Raw genomic sequence first — 22,137 nt, 5'->3', positions numbered from 1 at the left:
TACATGAACAACAAACTTAGATTTGAGTGAAAACTGCAGATGCAAACTGGACAGGTGGGTAACAGGGGTACAAGGAAGGACTTTCCTTGACATTTTCCTTGGGAATCTGATCTATCTGGGATTAACTACTTGAAAGACAACTCACTATAGTAATAATTTGCAATGTGCCTACTGAGGGTTATATCCTTCAACAAATGTCGGAAGGATTCCTGCACATTTTGCTTTAAGACCAAAACAAAAATAAAACCAGAAGGGAAGCAAACAAATACATGAATAGAAAGGCATAGTTTTCTGTAAAGCTGCTGTTTCCAATCAAATAATGTCTACCTACCTATCTCATATTATATTAATACCATTGCTTCTTGGCCTTTGAGCTAAAATCAAATGGAGTATCTTAAAAACATATGGACAAAAGGACCCACCTCTGCTTTGCTGATAACTCTTGCTGGCATCTGATCATAATTTAGATAGGCACTGGAAGCTAAATTTTTGGACAGAAGCTACCTATAAGAATAATTTCATCTTTCTTGCAATCTAGTGGACAAATCTCTAACATTATCATCCTATCAGTCTGTTTATATGTCACATGTTGACAAACCCAAATTTCAGTGAAGTTTGGTATGGGAATGTTGGGAATTCAAATTAGGACCAATGATTTTGAAACATATCTAGTTTTATTCTAATGCTGATTCTAGTAGCCATATATAACAATAAGCTGTGTAGAAAGAATAATCTCTTGTTCCAATACTTTTAAAGTAAGTGGTGGCTTTTTGCTTGAATTTTTCATGTTTTGTGGATTGGAAAATATTTTTATTGTAACATCCATACAGTGATCTATAGGTACTTGAACATATTGTAGCTTGACTGATCCTGGGTTGTACTAAATCAGTGAGGCATAAGACATCCAGATACCTGCTTGTCTTATAAAAGGGATTACCAGGGCCAGCTGGTTGTTCTTACTGTTTTAAAAGCAAGATGAGATAAGCAGCATTTTCCTTCTCCAGTCAAAATCTCCAATTTTAAGTGAGAGGACTGAGAAGAATATGTAGAATTACAGTGCTCCCACAAATGTGTCCAATCAGAATACCACTATTACAATAGCTCAACCTCTGTAACCCAACCACCCTAGCCCACCCCAAAAAAAGACTCCCATCACAATGTAGACCTGTGATCTGGCACTTCATTAAAATACAACACATAGGAGACATTGAAAAAATGTGCTATGTTTTAAGAAAAAAATCCAATATCAGTTTTATCATACTAATTTCTTCTAAACACTATTCTGTTCCATAGTCAAGATGAACACTTGCAAACACAAGACAACTGTGAATTCTACATAATCCCATTTATATCAATGGTCAGAAAATAAATATTAGTAGCATGAATGAGTTACTTGGCCTCTTCATTTCTACGCAGTTTGGGGCTTTTCGGTTTTAAAGAAATAGTTATCAATTGCTGCACTTAATAGGACACATCCATATATTAACACCCCAGGATAGGTGGATACCCAAAACAATGTTTATTCCAAGATCAGGTAGCAACTAGGGCACTTACAGTTCAACATATAAAAAGCAAATGTTTACAAAAGTCCAAAACAAATCTCATTTCTCGTCATTACATTGATATAATTTTTCCTTTATTATTTTCAATAAACAAGTATAGAAGGATCTTGCTGTACATCTCTCTTTTTTCCTGAAAAACTGAAACACAAAGGAATATATTTCAAGAGCAAAACATAAATGCGTAGGACAAAATTAAGCATGCAACACATAGTCCACTGGCCTTTTTTCAGAGGCAAAGTCTTCAGTGGTAACAAGCTAAATAAGAAGTTTGTTAGACTTTCCTCTACTAGGTGCTTTGCCTCCCACTCCACCGCAATAATTCAGATGTTCAGCTCATATTCTCAAGAAAAGGGAAATGTAAATATTGGTAAAGAGAATAGTTCTGAAAAATTAAAAACTGAACTATTTGCATTGCAGGTCTCTTATGATTTCATCACACTAGAGATTGAATCTACTTTAAATCCGGTTGCTGCCTCCTGCAGAATTCTGGGGTTTGTAGTTTAGTGAGGCTGTTAAAGTCTCCTCCCTAAACTTCAAACCCCAGAATTCTGCAGGAGGCAGCAACTGGATTTAAAGTGGATTCATTCTCTAGTGTGATGAGGCCCACTCAAGTTGTTTGTTGTCCTGTGTCTTCAAGTAAATTCCAACTTATGGCAACTGTGAGTTGGGTCTATCATGGGGAGGGGGGTGTTCTGGACAGGATTTGTTTAGAGGAGAGTTGCTATTGCTTTCCTTTGAGGCTGAAAGAGTATGACTTGTCCAAGGTCATCCAATGGGTTTCATGGCTAAGTGAGATTCAGACCTGGTCTCCCAAGCTTGCCGCTCAAAAAAAGCCATTCATATTTAATTGCACATGCTATAATAACATTTGAAAATTAGATAGAACTACATAGGAAAAATCTTTCATTGTATATATAGACACAGCATGTTATGCATTGCGTGCAGCACCTGCATTGGAATGTTAGAAGAAAGCAATGTTGCCCTTGTGTTTCTCTACAGTAAACACGGCTGAACCATTTGTAAGCATCACATAAAAAGAGGACATTTATGAGACATAAAGGTATCTCATAAAACTCTTATGAATTAGGATATTCCTGGCCAAATCCCAGAAGAGATAATTCTTATAAACATGCAGGAATGTTGTAACCTGTGTGTGAATGTCAGTGATATAGCATGTTAAATGATTCATGCTTCAAGCTAGTGAAAGTCCTTGCAGTTGGATTTTTCATAACCTCAGAAACTGAAATGAACATCCCCCATTTCTTTTCCTGCCTCTGCAAAGGCATTTCATATACACAGTTCCATTTGGGGGAACAAAGATACAAAGCCCATTTTTCCTCTTTAAACTGTCAAGGTACAAAAGAAAATGCAAAAAGTCTTGCACAGATGTAGCAAAGTACTGGATTTTATCTTCTGGCAGGTGCTCAATATGCAGCCCACATAATCACATGTTAATGACTGGAGTGTGTTAATCAGCATGCATACCTGATTCCTTCTCATCCAAAAGGGGGAAGAAACCAAACAATTTAGAACATGTAAATGCTGCCACTTTCAAAACACATTGTAAATATGTAGCAAGGGAAGGGGGGACTTCCAAATGCTGTTATCCACAGAGCTTCAAATGTTTGCAAAGGATACCATACCCATCAGCTCAACTGGGGGGAAACGGAGTTTCCATGCCTATAATAAGTCACTTCTAAAACAAAACACATCTCAATACTAAATCCATCATTATTCTGGAAATATTTTCCCTCGATATCTGTAGTTATGCAGTGTTGGTGGTGGTAAGGGCAATACAGTACTATAAATTTGTTTAGAGGCACTCCTATTTTCCAACATTAAGCTACATTTCATACATTTTGGAAACAAGGCACCTGGGAAGCCCATTTGGTTTTGTGTGGGAACAAAAAGAAATCTGCAAAATGCAGTTCTCAGCTCAGCAGATCATAGATTAATCTCACTCTATCTATGAGACTGACTGCCAATGTAACAAATTACTGTGGATTTGTAGATGAACCAATAGTTTGTGGATTGCTTCTTCAGAGAAAGAAACGCTTTCCAAAATTATTTTATTTATTTATTTATTTATTTATTTATTTATTTGATGCACTTATTAACCGCCATTCTCAGCCCATTAGGGCGACTCATGGCGGTGTACAAACACATATAGAAGACAGTTTACAAAGGAAACCAATTACAACAACATATAGATTATACAACAATTGCAGACAACACTAAAAATCCGCTTCGTCTCTTAGTAGAATCATAACCAGTCTCATATTCCTTGTTCTATTCCGATCTTCTTTACCACATTGTTGTTGCACTTAATTAAATGCCCTCTCGAACAGCCATGTCTTAAGGCTTTTTCGGAAGGCCATGAGGGAGGGCGCCTGTCTGATGTCTGCAGGGAGAGTGTTCCATAGCCGGGGGGCCACCACCGAGAAGGCCCTCTCCCAAGTCCCCGCCAGCCGTGCCTGTGAGGCAGGCGGGATCGAGAGAAGGGCCTCCCCAGACGATCTCAAGGTCCTCGTGGGCTCGTAGGCCAAGATGCGGTCCGAAAGGTATTTACTTAAATTACTTCACATGCTGATAGAGATCTGAAACTTGGCCAAAGGGCAGCAAGGATTTTTTTTCCAAAAAAGAGAAATTGAGGTTTGCAGCATGGTGCAGTGTTTTGAATTCTGGACTATGACTCTAGAGACCACTTAGTCATGGAAACCCACTGGATAACTGTGGGTGAGTCATACACTCTTACCCCCAGGAAACCCTGTGATAGGGTCACCTTAGGTTCACCATAAGTTGCAAATGACTTGAAGGCACAACAATAACAACAAATGCATTGCTTGGGTGCACAGTGGGCCGTGGTTGCCCTACTGCCAGAAGCATGGGGCATAAGAAGACCAATGACCAATTTTCTGCTGCTCCCACCTAGAGATGGGAAGGCCTGGGAAAAAAAAGATTAAAAATTTGGGGATGGGGGGGGGGGGGGCAGGTTTTTTTCCAAATCCATTTTTTTCTGGATTTTTTTTAAGTGTGTAAAAACAAAAAGTCTCAGAAATCTTTTATTAAGGTATTCATGTTATATAGTTTGAATACTATGTCATAGAGGTATTATTTATCATTGGAAAAGAATGTATTCTACTCATTTTTCAATTTTTCCAGAAAAATGGCTTTGAAAAAAAATAGGGAAAAATCAGTTTGGGTGTGATCCTGGACTCATCGCTGAGCCTGGAACCCCAGGTTTCGGCGGTGACCAGGGGAGCATTCCCACAGTTAAAACTCGTGCGCCAACTGCGACCGTACCTTGGGAAGTCTGACTTGGCCACGGTTGTCCACGCGCTGGTTACATCCCGTTTAGACTACTGCAACGCTCTCTACGTGGGGTTGCCTTTGAAGACGGCCCGGAAGCTCCAACTAGTCCAACGTTTGGCAGCCTTGATACTAACAGGAGCGGAGCGCAGGGAGCATACAACTCCTCTGCTGCACCAGCTCCACTGGCTGCCGATCTGCTACCGGGTTCAATTCAAAGTGCTGGCGTTGGCCTTTAAAGCCCTAAATGGTTCTGGCCCAACCTACCTATCCGAACGTATCTCGGCCTATCAGCCCACCAGGACCCTAAGATCTTCTGGGGAGGCCCTGCTCTCTATCCCGCCTGCTTCACAGGTGCGGCTGGCGGGGACGAGAGACAGGGCCTTTTCTGTGATGGCCCCTCGGCTATGGAACGCCCTTCCCATGGAGGTAAGATCAGCCCCCTCGCTGATGGTGTTCCGAAGAAGATTAAAAACCTGGATGTTCGAACAGGCATTTGGTTAACTCAGTGCAATTAATGTAATCAGGGCCGTAGCCTGAAAAAATTTTCAGGGAGGGTTGACAATTGGGGGGGGGTTGAAAATTTCGGGGTTGAAAATTTGGGGGGGGGGGGTTGAAACCTGCCTCTTAGTTCACGCTGAAGCAAAGAGCACAGCAGGGGGCAGAGCAACCTTCAATAGCCTGCAGCTCCACCCCCGTCAACCACCTCCACCAAGTCTGGCCTCCTTAATGAGAGCATTCAACACACACACACCCAACTTGGTTGCTTCACTACATCGGCTATTGCTGCAAGTAATGACAGTGTGAATAAATTGTCGGTATTTGCTTGAGAGAGTGCTTGCAGTTCTGGAGGGACTCTTAATTTTTTGCATCTCATAGACTTAGCAGCATGGGGATTTGGTTAACCAGTTAAAATTCATGAGTAAACCAGGTTTTTAAAAAAAATCAGAAACATTTCGAGGGGGGGGGTTGAACCCCTAAAACCACCCCCTCGCTACAGGCCTGAATGTAATGATTAAGGATTGGCAATATGGACGACGAACTGGATCACGATTTTAGTCAGGAGATGTATTGGATTGTTATTGATATGTGAATTGTGTATTATGCTTTTATGATTTTAAATTTTATACTGTTGATTGTTATGTTTTGTTGTAAACCGCGTTGAGTCGCCGGCTAGGCTGAGAAACAGCGGTATACAAGCATAGTAAATAAATAAATAAATAAATTTCCCCTGATTTTTTATTTTTTCCCAGGCCTTCCCATCTCTATTCACCATAACCAGAACTTCACTGCTAATGAAATGGCTGGGTAATACAGAAAGAAAGGTCTAACACATCTCAGTACTATGCTACTGTTATTCAGGTGGAAATTACTGTGTCTCAGCTGCACCTAACAGCATTCTCTCTATTTTTTCCATAAAAATTAACCAGATGATCAACAAAATTTGGTCTAACAGAATATGTATTCCTCAAACTCTGGATTGATAAACTGGATTGAAACTTTAAATTAAGTAACATCTCTTCATAGAAAAGATTTTCTTTTGCTAAAGCTCAAATGAAGTTTGAGCTTATTTTTTGTAATCAAAGCATCAATTCAACGAACTCAGCACAGCCACAGATGCAGGTGAAACACCAGGAAAAAATGCTGGTAGAACACGGCCATACAGCCCACACAACACCCCAATCAATGTACAGCTAACATTGCTGGCAATACATTTAGACAGCAAGTTTAGGCACAATAGTCTGTAAATGAGTTTCATGGAAACAAACTAAACCCACATCCAAGCAAATAAATCCATAATATGGTGTTAATTTAAAATATGTGGAACGAGCTAGGCCTTGAGACCATATAAACTATCCAGCAGATTCAGCAATGGCTTCAAATAAATGCTTCACTTCTTTCATATGTTGATGTAATATCCATTTTGTCAGCCATCTTTCTCATTTAGTCTCATCTTTGTTTTCAGTTCTGCATTTCTCTCATGTGGCCGTTTCTCTTTCTGTGTATTTATCCCTAAGATATCTTAAGAACCTTCATGACTTAAGGTGGATAACAAACTCTCCTCCCAACAGAATCATATTCCCACCTATCATTCCATTGCCAGCAATGAATAATAAAATCACAGAGTTGGAAGAAACCATGAGGGCCATCCAGTCGAGCCCCCCACTATAAAGGAACATGTAATCAAAACATTCCTGACAGATGGACATCTAGCTTCTGTTTAAAAACCTCCAAAGAAGGAAAACACCTTCCACCACATTCTAAGGCAGTGTATTCAACTGTCAGATAAGTTCTTCCTAATGTTTAGGTCATAGAATCATAGAATCATAGAGTTGGAAGAGACGTTATGAGCCATCCAGTCCAACCCCCTGCCAAGAAGCAGGAAAATTGTATTCAAAGAGGTCAGTGGTCCCCAGATCTTTTGGCCTTCAACTCCGAGAATTTTTAACAGCTGGTAAACTGACTGGGATTTCTGGGAGTTGTGGGCCAAAACACCTGGGGACCCACAGGTTGAGAACCCACTGGTTTAGGTGGAATCCCTTTTCTGGTTTGCTCAAGTCCTACCTTCAGTAAATGCTCACAGTTCTTTAATTATTTAATTCCAATTCCAAATTCTTAAAATTTGCCAAAATTAACCTCAACATTGTTTTACCTGCATTTTTTAAATGCAAACATTTAATCTGTAAACTTCTTTAAAATGTGTGTGTGTGTGTGTGTGTGTGTCTGTGTGTGTAGGCAGAGAGATACTTACCCTTTGCAATAAAAAGAGTATCAACCCCAATACAATATCAGAAACATACTGTCAATATCTGCAGCTGTACAATGGAAACTACCTCCTCCCATCAATTCATTTAGGTTTTGTTAGGTTTTTGTTCTGCTGTAAAATTCAAGAGGATGGTGATGAGATACTTGAAATGGAAGCCACTCCAGGTCTGACATGGCAGTTGCTGCACACTGCTGAATCTGTCAAATGAAGAGTGAGCACAAAAGGAATTTCCAAATGCAGCTGCTATTTCCCATTTGTTAAATCCTTTTATTACACCATATAAGTACACAGCTGGGAAATACTATAGAGTGGGAGTTAAAACAAAATATTTTGGCTTCCAGATATTCAGAACACACAAAGGACTCAGTGAAAAGCAATTCCTGGTATCAAAAGGGAGTTAAAGTTTGAAAACATTCCTAGTCAATTTGTAGGGTTTTGGTGGTAATGGCTGGATTTAAAAAAAAAAAAAGAACGAGAACAGGACATTCAATATAGTATATGTTGCTGTCTTGTTACAAATCAGGATGCACATAAAATGCTAGAAATTATGGGTGTTTTTTAAAAAGGATATTTCTATGTTCTACTTTATTGCTTAATCTCAGACAGCTGTGTATGGTGGACAGTCTATTCAGGCACTTTATTCATAAGTTATGAATGGGGCCCAATATTCACATGAGCGAGTTACTCTCATCTTCAGAAGAACACTACTGAACAAGCTTCTTCAAAGTTCAACAGCAACGTCAACAAGTCTATGTATACTCCCAGTAGCTTTTCCAAAAAGCTACAAGTTTCTTTCCTGTACTGCCAATACAAATCTATCAGTGACAAAAATATTCTCAGGTGTTACACTGGCTGCCTGTTTGCTACCGGGCACAATTCAAAGTGCTGGCTTTTGCCTATAAAGCCCCAAATGGCCCCGGCCCAATTTACCTGTCCAAACACATCTCCCTTTATGTACCACTGCGAAGAGTAAGATCTTCTAGGTTGGCCTTGCTCTCGGTCCTGCCACAATCACAGTCGCGTCTGGCAGGGATGAGAGAGGGGGCCTTCTCAGTGATTGCCCCCTGATTATGGTGAGATTAGATTAGCCCTCTCCCTCCTGTTCTTCAGAAAGATGGTAAAAACCCTGCTGTGGAGCCAAGCCTTTGGGACAGTGCAATAAGGCAACAATAGAAAAACCCCTCTGTTGGCCAGAGCCAGCATGGTTTTTTGAGATTGTTTTAAACAACTGATTTTAAAGTAGATATAACTGATTTTAGTGTTTGTGTATATTTATAGTTATTTTATGTCCCAGCATGAAATGCTTGCCATATATATGTTGTGCTCCGCCCTGAGTCCCCTTCGAGGTGAGAAGGGTAGAATATAAATGTTTCAAATAAATAAATAAATAAATAAATAAGACCAGACACTAGAGCAGAGGCAATTGGTGATTCTCATGTCCATATGGGAGTAAATATCTTCTGGATTTTAGCCCACACTAAGGACTTTTTTGGCAGGAGGCAGACAAAGCAGTATTGCATAACACCATGTGCATCCCACTGTAAATCTGTCTCCTCCCCAGGATTCCCCTTTCCCAATAATACAAGATTAATCCAGCCTCCCAGATGTCAAATAGACCCTACATAGTGTCCCAATTAGGACTCCCCAAACTGCCTTGAAGTCCCCATTGCCCAGCCCTGCCAAACATAGTCCAGGACCACTGGGCAGCCACCCCAGGGCCCTCCTCACCCTCCTATGTCACAGCAACACCACACCTACTTTCTCATTGGAACTGTGGCTGATGTCCACCACTAAGCAAGTTGGGAGGGGGAACTGGCCCAGCTAACTTGATTGCCCCAAACTTGATTGGACTTTCCTCCAAGTTAGCTTAACCCAAGGAAGGCCACATTAAGGAGCTTTGCTCTGAGTTAAACCAAATCAGCTCTGTGTGCCAGTGTAGATGTGCCCAAGGTTTCAAGGGAATATGTAAGGACCACAAATTGCTGAATCAGGGCAACTGCACAATTGAAGAGCAGTACAATATTGAAGGTGCTCAATCCAGTATGTATAATTGACAGTGAAGCAGCAACTTCATGAAATAAAGTCCTAAGTCTCAGAGTGACTCCACAACCCCACTGTTGTGGTAGTGCACAGCTACCACATTGCCTAAGCAATTTGTCTGAAGAAATTTGGGTTGGCTCATAGCAATTCATAGCTATGAGTGCTATATAGAGCTGTGTCTTCAAATGTTGACTGTAGGACAGGGTTATCCACAAGATCTCTTGCTTTCTGTAAAAGCTTTCTCTTCAGAGTATTAATTCATCTGAAACTATTTTCTTCCGTTTGAATTCCTTTTTGTTTTGTGGCTCACTCTTCAGCTCCCATCACCTTAAAAAGCTAGTCCTATTCTATTTTGGCAGCACAGCTAAATTCAAGTAACACAGTTCCCATTTAAATGTAATGGCTTCCATGTAAAGGTTTACAGAAAGCACCTACTCACATCAGTCCTCCACATATCACACCTGCCAATGACAATGAAAAGGCTCTTAGCCCAGGTAGTAGCCAATATTCTTGCACTCAACTTTTATGGCAAAAGGAACATAAATTCAGCACTATATCCAGAGAAGGGATTGGTAGACTGGACATATTCAAGTCTATCCCTCTGCAAAATGAGCATGTAAAGTAAAAGCTACTATGACCCCATGGCTAGGAAATTGTCTTGTACAGTATCTGTGAATGAGTAGGTTTCAGAATACCTACTGTACCAGATTTTGCCATTAGTTCAGATAGTGGCTGCTTTCTCTAATGATTAGAATCTAAAACTTTATAAAACACAATAGAGAGCCTGAGAGAGAAAAGGCCCTGGAACATCACTTTCTACATAGGACCAAATACTGTCAGTCATAGCCAGTCCTTTGCGTAGGCTAAATCATTTGAAGAATTATCTACAGCCTATTGAATCTCTCCTTAGGGACATGTGGTTTAACTGCTAATGATTTTGAGGAATTTTATCCCAGAAGTGTATGATTATTTTTCCTGAAAGGGATTTTTTTTTCTGAAACTAGAAAAGGAAAACCTCAAGCTAAGTCACTTGAGCAAAATACATACACCTGTTTCAGAAATCTGAGAACAGGAAAGTAACGTGTGGTTCTTTCAGCTTCTTGGAGGTACAGCAAGTGTTGACATGAAGTTACATTAGTATTTTGGTTTCAGAAAAGCAGAGAAATACACTTGGAGGCAAAAAAGAAAAATGTATAAAATGTAAGTTTCATACCATGTGGTTTTCCTCATCCCATTCTGAATTTTTCTTTTTAAAAAAAGAGTCTAAGTTTTTCAAAACGAACATAAAGATTTTTCTACTGAGTAAGTAGTATGTTTGATCACATTTAATTTCATAAAACCATAACACCTGGATTCAAAGTCACATTCTTTTCTCATCACATAGACTGAGAAGATAGTTTGTGCCTTACGGGGATTTAGCAGGATTGGAATTAAATTTCAGACAACCTCAACCACCAACCCACATGAGTAAACACATTTTATCCAACTCTCATTGTATCTACAGCTACTTGTGTGAAGCCTTCAAGTTAAAAAAAAATCAAAAATCATTTACCAAAACCTGATGTGTCATATGCACACTTTGAGTAAACTCTCTTGATATCTTTTATATTAATTAGGCTTTACAAGTGTCATGCTGAATTCTTCCTTTGGTGCTACCTGGAAATTCCCAAGTTATTTCTCATCCAAATACTAACCAAACTCAGTTTTGCTTGGTTTCCAAAATCAGCCAAGATCCAGTGTGATGGGAAGAAGAAACACTAAGAGTGGATACAGAGAGTGGTCTGTCTCAGTTCAGGCAGACATCATGCTCTGCCTCATATTCAAGGCAGAAAGGTTGTCTCATCATCTAGCAAAACCTCGGGTGTCTTTTCCATTTACCCAAATAAAGAAAAAAACACCAACAATGAATGGCTTATAACTTATTGTTTTGGAAGAAATGGTTGAAATTTGAAGAATCATAGACACTTTTTGGGGGATGTCTGCAATGATTTTGGGGGCTTAGGAAATTATGGATGAAAATAATATTACGAGACATGATTTTTGGTTCATGCTGTTTCCTGCTCATTTAAACCAAAATTACAGGAAGTCCAAATTGATTGGGAAGATATGAGCTTCAGGGGAGATATTTTGTTACTTGCCATCAAGTAACAAAATGCAATTTATACTGACTGTTGTTCAGTCTTATGGCCTTTAACCTGTGGGGATAAATAGCCCAGAGCTTTGGGATTGGATATCATCGGTTTTTTGGTGATATCTAGCTGTAGCTCTTATTTGCAAGTGATGCCAAAGAGGCTGGTGGTAGTACTGAACAACATTTTTGAAAAACTACAAGAGCTATCTCCTTGAATTTTCTATACAATGGCAGGAAATAACAGGGGGGTCATTCTCCCCAACTTTCAGAAATATTCATACATCTACTGATTTTAGGGCTTTTTTAAAAAAAGTTTTGACAAAAACATTTTTTAAAGTCACAACAGCTGTCTCATAGAATGTCTCTCATATTAAACAATAGAAACCAAGATTAACCAATTTCATATTCTAACCAATTCTAGAGTTGGAGGGGACCCTCAAGAGCCATCTAATCCAACCTCCCTTCTTCAGAGTGCCATCAAAACTCTACTGACAGATGGCCTTCTAGCCTCTAAACTAATTAATATGCTTCCCTTATAGTATGGGGGAAGTCCTCATACTATGGCCCGGGGGCCGGATACGGCCCTCCAAGGTCATTTATCCGGCCCTCACTCAGGATCAACCTAAGTCTGAAACAACTTGAAAGCACACAACAACAATCCTATCTCATCAGCGAAAAGCAGTCCCACACTTCCCACTGAAATACTCATAAGCTTATATTTGTTAAAATTGTTCTTCATTTTAATGATTGTATTGTTTTTGAATATTTTTTGCACTACAAATAAGATCTGTGCAGTGTGCATAGGAATTCATTCATGTTTTTTTCAAATTATAATCCGGCCCTCCAACAGTTTGAGGAACTGTGACCTGGCCCTCTGTTTAAAAAGTTTGAGGACCCCTGATTTAGGGCTTTCTTCCCAGACCACCACAGAGATTTACTTACTAGAAGTATCAGTCAGTCCTCCTCTTTGCAGATTAAATCATTCAATGGAACTCTCACTGTCTGCTGGAGGGGGACTGACATATCTCTTTCTCCACTACCCTGAATGGTGTTTTCTGATGCTCATGCATTCTGGGAAATGTAGTAAAGGCAGGGCATTTTGAATTCTCTGGTATAGAGCTCCTCTCTTCCCAAACTGCATTTCCTAGAGTTCTGTGCTATTCCCAGCAAACACTGCTCCCTCTTTTTCCTGCTTCTAATGGTGAGACTCCATTAATTTATAGAAAAGGCAAGGCATTAAGGCAGCCTTTTTGGCTTTGCTTTGCTTCCTTGCACTGAAAAGGAAACTGACTTTGGGAGCCTTCTGAGATTTACAAAACTAAAATGAAAAAGTATGGGATAAGTTTCAATTCTTAAATTGTTGGTGCGGGCCACATCCATGTATCGGATATTGCCTCGTAAGTACAAAATGTAATCAATTTGACGCAAATTATGAGGCAAACAAAAATGCACACCTCTAATATATAGATGGAGTCTACTAAGAGAAGCAGACGGGTATATCTGAGTATAGAATCAGGAACAAGGCATGTACCTTTGTCAGATCCTAAAGCAGTGAGAAGCAGAACACTTACTCCTATCTTACATTTGATGTGCTGCACTGAGAAGAAAGGAGCCAAGAAGTGGGAGGCAAAGGATGCAAGTGCTTCAGAGCAGTAAAGGTGACCAGATAAGAACCTAGAAGTTCTACTATCAAGCTGTAAGCATAATAGGTGTGGTAAAGTTTTCCATTGTCTTCCATTTGACCCACAAGTCACTTCTACTGTCTATATCAGATACGATTGGATCATTGAAACCACTTCAACCTATTTGAGCACCTCACCATCATTTCTCAAGAGTAGCACTAAACTGTACTCAAAAATCGCCACTAATTCAGGACATACCATTCTATGCTGAGTTGAGATAACACTGTTCCAGTCAGCGTCTTGTTGAATTGTAGTGACTAGAGTCGGTAGCTCCTCAGAGTGAGGTTTGTTGTGCAATAAGGTGTGCAGAGGCAGATGGGAAGCCACCAGCTCTTCATTGTTGCCATCTTCCTGCTCCTGTGATGCTAAGTCCTGGGTGATTCCGTCCTCTCCATCAATTGCAAATGGAGAGGTGGCCTGCTTGGAAGACATTCTTCTACAAAATAAGAAAAGGAGGGGGGGGCGACATAATGTATATGCATTTTATTAAATCAAAGCACCCAGATTGCAAATGCAGAGACCCAAGCAACAAGGAGAATTATCTAGTTGCACTAAATGTGATAATTTGAAGGCCTACATAGCAATGCTATGTGTGTTTATTCAAAAATAAGCTCAACATATTTCAATAGAGGTTACATATGTAACTTAAAAGATTTCTCTAGTAACTAGAGTTTTGTTTTTGTTTTTTCAATAGATTTGGGAAAGCACCATAAACTGAAGACTTGGGATACAATTTAGTTTTGGCACAAAGCAGGGATGAAATATTTAATGCCCAAAATTTCTACTCTAAGTATTTGGGACCTGATCACAATCAGGTCTTCTTTACTTACTTTTAAGTAATACAGCTGGTAACAACATCCTTAAAATGTAGTGCATTTTAATTCCTTATAGAGGGCACATGATTTTTTTGTAGAACGTTCCTATACAATTTGCAACACCATTATCTGTAAACCAAAAGTGTGATAGTGATGTGGACAATGGAAATATTGCTAATTTTAAGTACTCTTTCTAACACATCAAATTTAGCAAGTCTTAAGACCTCATCACAACAAAGAATGAATTCACTTTAAATCCGGTTGCTGCCTCATGCAGAATTCTGGGGTTTGTAGTTTAGGGAGCAGCCTTTAACAGTCTCACTACAAACCTCAAAATTCAGCAGGAGGCAGAAACTGAATGTAAAGTGGTTTCATTCTCTAGTGTGATGAGGTCCTTATTTAAGTAATCGGACTCAAGAGAAAACACATTTTGTTTTATCCCCATATAAGGATCTCTGTTAGAATAAAACAGATTTTTTCAGACCATGAGACCTGTTTCTTCCTGTGAATTATTTGTAGTTTCTCTTCAGTTGGGCTTTTTTTCCCACACACTCAGTTCTAAGAATACATTAACAGCTCTGGCTGTATTTGTCTGAGCTACATCTCCATTTTATATTTACAGAAATGCAAAGAATATAGGGAATTGGCAAATGTGCAGATCTAATGATATAGCAGTGATAATGAAAGTATGTATTCAGAAGTTCGGCTTGTTTTTCTGGTGTAAATATCATCTGGTCCTCTGCTTTTTCCTACAGAAGCCACTGGCCATAATATTGATTACGATCATTCCTGTGTTTCTAGCCAAATGGTAGATAATAATATTTTAGACCCTCCATAAAATTTCACATTTATGCAAGTGAATCCTATGCATCTCAGACTCAGGAGCCTGGAAAACTCACAGCAACTCTGAGCTCAAACTTCAAAAATAGTTTGCACTCCATTAATTCAAAGGAGAGAAGGGAAGAGGGAGAAATCTTGCCCTTCCCAGGTACAATCTTGTATTCCTAGGCAAAACCAAACTGCTGCAGCATTTCCTAGCTTGCATGTGCTTTCTTAATTATAACTTTTGCCACCTTATTCACATTCTGTTGTTGCAAGGTCACAGAGTTTTTATCTGTGGAATGTTGCAGAGTATGCAACGTAAGCATTTTAATATATGTAGTTACATTCTTCTTCAGCCACTTCTTTCCAAATTTATATTCTCAACACTTTCTGTTAGTTTTCATAAATGTGCAGGACCAATGCATTTGATCATTTTCACCAGAGGTCTTCTCTTCACTTAGCCAACACCTTTTCCTCATGCAAAACAGAACTCACAAGCCACTAGCTAACCAGTTCCAAACAAAGTCTATGACAGTCACAACTCAGGAGAAAGCACTAATGAACCCAATGGGATTTATTTTTCAGTAAGCATGAATACAACTGCACAATTACCCTAATTTTCCTATGAACTAGGTACACTTGAAAAATGGATCAAAACTGTAATACCAAACTATTCAGTGAATGAATTATGTGCAGCTTCAGTAGCCCTCTGTAGTTTCAGTTAAGTGTCTGAAATTTGCATTTTCTACAGCATGTTTAAGGGTAAATGATGTGTAATACAAGCATACATGGCAAATCTGTGATAAAGAAAGATATTCATTCAAAATTTCTAATTGTATCTGTACTGTACAGAAATTGGTTTTTTTATCTAAGCCTTTTTCACAATAGCTGGATCATAATTAAATCGATTGAAGAGGAAATTGTATCAGTAAAAACAGAAAATAATGAAATTTTATATCACACTTAGCAATTGTTAAACCAAAATATAACATCTAAAGTATGTTTTTGGAAATGAAGATTAACATTTTAGAAATTTTAGAATGCCAAAACTGCACCAGCACTTCGGGAATGAACTCTCCACCTTAATTACTCTTTAATAATAATTGATTTCATACAATTTCCTTAAAAATACGCAAATCAGTTAACAGAGGAAACCACATGAGCATTTTCCAAATTAGCAAATCATTAACTCAGTAGTACTGTTTCTATAGACAAATAATTACTGATTAAAGAGCCCAGAAATCTGAGACTAACAGTTAAATTTACAGATCTGACACATGCTTTCATGAATATTACAGTGAAGGAAATATCAAGTGTAAAGAAAAATAATTAAGTTAATTTCAATTTAAACAGGAGGTTTTAATGGAGCAGACCAAGTTTCACATAGGATTTATCAGATAATGCTTAATTTCTCACAATTAATCAGAGGAGTCTGATTTAGTGTCTGACAGTGTGGAATGGGGCATTAATACAGTTACAGCTAACTAATTATGCACATTTCTAAATAAAAGAATTACTTTTTAGAGGAACCAGAAACTTTTTTAAAAGCTGATACCTATTTGGTAATAAGATCATAGAATTATAATGCAGAAGTGTTGACTGTTTTGTTGTTTATTCGTTCAGTCACTTTTGACTCTTTGTGACCTCATGGACCAGCCCACAACAGAGCTCCATCGCCACCCCCAGCTCCTTCAAGGTTTTGACTGCAAAACATTGACCTCTCAATTATTATTACAATAAACTTGAAATAACCACTGTCTACACTATTCTAAGGGTAACTTACTGTACAACTAATTGAAGGATCTGGTTCCTGGTTGCTATGCACATTTCAGAGAATGCTAAATAATGGCTGTCTCATACTGGATTTTGAAGCCCTTCAACATCATCTAGCCATCGCATTTGGGCTGCAGTGACATGATTCAGGTATCACAGAGGGCCAACTCAGCAGAAATATTTGGAACCTGGGCACAAGATTTATTTTAAAAGGAAAAGTTATTTACACACACTATTCCAATTACAGCACAGCAAAAGTGTGAATCCAGTGGTTTTAAGGCAATGTTGCATTTAAAACAGTTCTTCAGAAGAGTATTCTATTCACTGGAGCATTAGTAGGCATCTTCCAATTACAAACAGGGCTGGCGTCTTCCAGAAGGAATAAGCTCTGGCTGCTTTTTCCAGTTTAAATTAATCATGACACAAACCCAGAAATGAAAGTGTCTCTTAAGAATAATTCTAACTACAAACTGCACCAATGAATAACAGCACACAATCCTAATTAAATGCAACTGTGCAGCTGCAAAAATAGGTTAAATCTGTCCAAAGCTATGAGATGGCTTTTAAAGGCTGGCTTGTTAGGGAGTGTTTTCTTAAGGAAGGCTGGGCCCTCGGTCTTAATCAGCCAATAAATTATTTCCTGCAATTACATTAAATAGAAAATTATCTTCAAATTGGGAATGTTAATTGAAAATCAAAATTCAGAGTGAAGTTTAGAAATTACATGCTGAATATAATTAGTCTGGAAAGACTTCACCTCAATTTCATAAACAGGCTTTGGGTAATTCCTCAAGTGACCGTTATTTGGTGGGGAGGGATCTATTCATTGAAGAGGGCTATACAGTAGTAACACCTTTTCTTTCTTTTTAAAGACATGTCATTGCATAATGGTTGATACACAAACTTCAGAGTTGACAAAGATACATCAGTAAACAAGCCTTATGACCTTGCAGACAGACAGGTCTCATGCAAAAGAGTATCCATCAGAAAACACATAATAACAATTGAAATATTAGACCAACTTTGTAAATATTGAAGAATCTAGCTACAGACAAAGTACAGAATGAATTCCCTTTTCTGAAATGCTTGTGATTAGCTTTAATTTGGGTTTCAGGGTTTTTCCCCTCATATTTTCAAATACCTGTATTTGCTTATGTACTAGTGATGGGGCCCAATTATAAATATCAAATTCACCTTATAAACCAAGTCTGAAGGTAATTTTTACACAACATTTTAAATTATTTTGTGCATTAAACAAGGTTTGTGTTCACTGAACCATCAGAAAGCAAAAGTGTCATTACCTCAACTTCTGAAAGGCAGATATTGGCAACACAACTACAGTTCTCCTAGTGGGTAAACAAGATAAAAACATCACCAATCCTTACTTCTAGTTACATCTTTTGCAATGAGCATATTAATACAGGAGCAACACCTCTGATTTTGGGACTGCTGCAATGTATCCCTGCTAAAGAGGTCTTTGCCCTCATGTCTGGAATCTAAAGAGGACATTCATGTCCGCCTTAAAGAATGAGTTCAGATTTCACTTTTCTCCCGAGACATTTCCACACCTGAGGCCAAAAGTCCAAATGACAGTACTATACTGCGCTGGTCTGAACAGGAGAGGCTTCATCTCAGCTATCCATCTCAGCTAAAAATAAACTAGAAAATGACATCCTATCCAGGGTTTGCTACTCTAAGCAAATGTTTCATACTATTGTTGTTTACAAAATGTAGCCACTGCTATTTTTAGCAGGCCTACAAGATTCACTGAACGCATCCACCCTATTTTCATTGGGGCTTATTCTCAAGTAAGTGTGTATAGATAGAAACCTGAGGGTAAAATTTAAGGATAGGGTGTAGGTGAGAAGTTACAAGACATTTTCCATTTGCAAAATACTACTTCCAGAAGTCACTCTCTACTTGCTTGCACCCTTCAAGTAAAAATACAGGTACTCAATACTTTTCCCCTAGTATGGGTAGAAGTACTTTGAGTAGAGGTGCTTTAAGCATTAATATTTCACTCAAGAAAGGAAAGAAGTTGACTTCCTCCCATGTAATCCCCTTTTTCACAGTTTGATCATGAACATTCAAAAACTAAATATTAACATTCAAAAACAGTTGTGGGTTGTTAAATCTCGTAAGTATAATTTAGAAGCAATTTTTTTCAGGGTCTCAGGAATCTGTGGCTCATCCAAAAGTTCCCTTCCTTTTGGAAAAAAATACCAGCTGGACTTCTAGGATTTGATATCCAAATATTTTTGGATTCCTCATCTCTGGTCCATGAACCTCCATGGCATTTCTTGGATTCTCTGAAGCATTCATATTTTAATCAAACATCTCCTCCATCACTTTTGTTCTGAATATGTTTTGACTTTACACAATTTCTTAGTTTACCTAATATTATTTTTGTATGTGGCAAATTTATAATGACAGACCAGTTCTCTGAGAGAAGTTATATTTTTTTCCTAAAACACTTTTTCCTTTTTCTTTTTTAAGAAAAGAATCTCTTGCCACTTATAACCCCTGAAAACAGGGATTTATAATGGAAGTGCTGACACAACCCTAACTAAAGAGACGCAAATGGTGCTGCTATAATACACAAAATCAAGTTCTATTATTCTAAACTCTTCTCACTTGTGGGGTTTTTCTTTACTGTGCTCCCAGCCAAACTGCTGAAGCATGAAAAAATTTAAATGCAATCAAATGGATCCAATTCCACTTTCCTAGAACAAGTGTCTGCAGTGGTACAGTCGTAAAAGGAGAGACATCCAATTTGTTTCATGCTCTTTTTAAAAATCTGTTTATAATACTTCATAGTAAAGGAGTAAGAGGAAATTACAGTCACTGCATGAAAAAGCATTGCAGGAAAGATACACTGTACGGCAACCCATTTCATTAAACTAGAGAAGGGCATGACTATAAGAAATTATATCAGATCATGTCATGCTAAAATAAAAGCACACCTGATCCTGAAATAACCTGCTCAGTTCTTTAATCTGGATCAATGTTGACTGGACACTACAGCAGCAGCTCTAGCCACCATAGTGAGTGCTGAGAAATGCTAGGGATGATGGGAGATGTAGTCAACAACATCTGGAGAGCTCCAGGATTCCCAAACCTGCTTTACACCCAGGTTGTGTTTACTAGAGATGGGGATCGTGCCCTAAACAGTTCAGGCCCAGACTATCTGAAAAGCCGCATCTCCTTTTATAAACCAACACGAGCACTCCCCATCTGCAGAGGACACCCTGCTCTCAGTCCCACCCCCATTTCAAGTGCAGCTGGTTGGAATGAGAGAGGGGGCCTTCTCCGTGGCCATTCCCCACCTCTGGAACTCCCTCCCGAAAGAACTAAAAATGGCCCCCTCTATCCCCTCCTTTAAAAAGCTTCTAAAGACTTACTTGTGTAAGCTAGTTTATGGTGAGGAGGAAGATTAGCATTCTATATACTTCCAACCTAACAATGGATATTTACCTCTGCTCGCTGATATTTTGTGCTATATGTTATATTATACCACACTGTGCTTTTAAGGTAATGTATAGTAATTGGTATGATTTTTCATGCTTTATATTCACTGAGTCAATTCTTGTTTGATTGTTATTGCTTTGGTTCCCCTAGGGGTGAGAAAAGTGGTATATAAATGCTGTAAATAAAGTAAATAATAATAATAATAAATAATAATAATAATTATGTTATATTGAGTTTATTTCAATCTATGTTTTATTTTGATTGTCTATTTGGTTTTGGCATTGAATGTTTGCCATTTTGTTATTCCTGTAAACTGCCCTGAGTCCCTTTGGGGGGGGGGGAGCAGGTTATAAAGTTCTATTACATATTTTATTATTATCATGTGCCTCACAGATCAAATACAATCTATGTAATCATTTAACCTCCATACTAAAAACTGGAATTTTTTTGGCCAAAAACAGTGTTTGAGAAAGGGGGGGGGGGGCTGAAGTCACAACTTGAGGTCTAAATATTTTTTAGTGGTTCTCAATCCTATACAATAAAGAACCATCACAGGAGCAAAAAAAAGATTTCTCAGGTCCACAAGCAGTTGGTGGCTTCAATGTCAGTGGCATAGTGGCTCATTCTAGGTTTTATTTTAGACTTCAAATGAACTATCAAGGTTTTGAAACTGATCCACCAAATACATTCAGCACCTTAAATAGCTCCTTTAGATTCTGCATGGATTGACTATACTACTGATAGGGTAGCCTCCAGACATCCTGGTCAATTTGCCCCTAACTTGGCAAATCTTCCTTTAAATTCAAAGAAACATTCTAAAATATGATTTTGCCTTAATAGTCTTTATTGTTCCCTCATGAATGTGTGCTTATTTAATAAAGAACAAAATTAAGTCTACTTCGTATTCTCATTATTCTCTTCCAGTCCAAGTCTCTATTCTTAAATTTTTGCAATGTTGCTCCTATTTACTGCTCCAAGAGTGACTCCCCTACCCCCAAAATGCACATAGCATCTATAGCCTATTCCTCTAAAGCAGCAGTTCCCAAACATTTGGTCTCTTGAAGTTTTAATGTATTGTTGAAGGCTTTCAAGGCCAAAAATTTTCTATATCCATGGCATATAAGAATACATATGCATATCTGAAGAATACGGCTTCATTAAACTGGTGAAAATGAAAATCTTAACTGTGGTGCAAGATTACTTGGAATTCTGCCCCACCAAACATGTTATGTAGCCATAATTTAGAGGGGGAAAATGTTGCAGTAATACTGTAATCCATCTGACATTTAAGAACAAACAGTTACTTCCTAAAATTACAATGTATGATATCCAATTACAAGGGACGTACTTGACTGGAACGAGCCTGTACAGGAGTAATCGCCAATGATATCTACCTCCTAACACATAATTTCTGAATGGAAAACTAGTGTAACAACCTGTTGTTCAGCAGTATATCAAGTAAGATACTACTCAACCCTGAATACTGGCACCTCAGTAGTTAGCAGTATTTCAGTATAAGATCTTATCATAAAATATATGGTATATTCTGTAAGATATGTAAAAATTTCCCACCATAAAAAAAATCCTACATAATAATTCCCTTATCTGGAATTTTGAAACTCTAAATGCTCCAAAATCTGAAATTACCTGTATTTGTGGTTGAAGCAATAACACTTTTCTATTTGATAGTTCAAGTGTATACAAACTTCGTTTCATGTGCAATAAATATACTGTGGATAAAATTGCTTTCAGGATATGTGAAAATAAT

The 22,137-nt window shown here is 38.3% G+C and overlaps 1 protein-coding gene across 14 annotated transcripts in view; it reads right to left on the bottom strand.

Moving 5' to 3' along the window:
• Positions 1–22,137, bottom strand: part of SOX6 (SRY-box transcription factor 6) — a 521,576-nt gene that overhangs the window by 303,756 nt on the left and 195,683 nt on the right. For 13 of the 14 annotated variants that reach the window (XM_060767625.2, XM_060767634.2, XM_067462638.1 and 10 more), the window contains one exon: positions 13,690–13,927. The exons of the other annotated variant lie outside the window; for it this stretch is intronic. In XM_060767625.2, the coding sequence (XP_060623608.2) occupies positions 13,690–13,923 (234 nt within the window). In that variant the 5' untranslated portion in view covers positions 13,924–13,927. The remainder of the gene's footprint in view (positions 1–13,689; positions 13,928–22,137) is intronic. 14 annotated transcript variants of the gene reach the window in all.

Source organism: Anolis sagrei, chromosome 1, assembly GCF_037176765.1.
Source record: "Anolis sagrei isolate rAnoSag1 chromosome 1, rAnoSag1.mat, whole genome shotgun sequence".
In the NCBI taxonomy this organism is placed as follows: Eukaryota; Metazoa; Chordata; class Lepidosauria; order Squamata; family Dactyloidae; genus Anolis; species Anolis sagrei.
The sequence above is the reverse complement of the archived record's forward strand: the minus strand, read 5'-3'. Positions and strand labels throughout refer to the sequence as shown.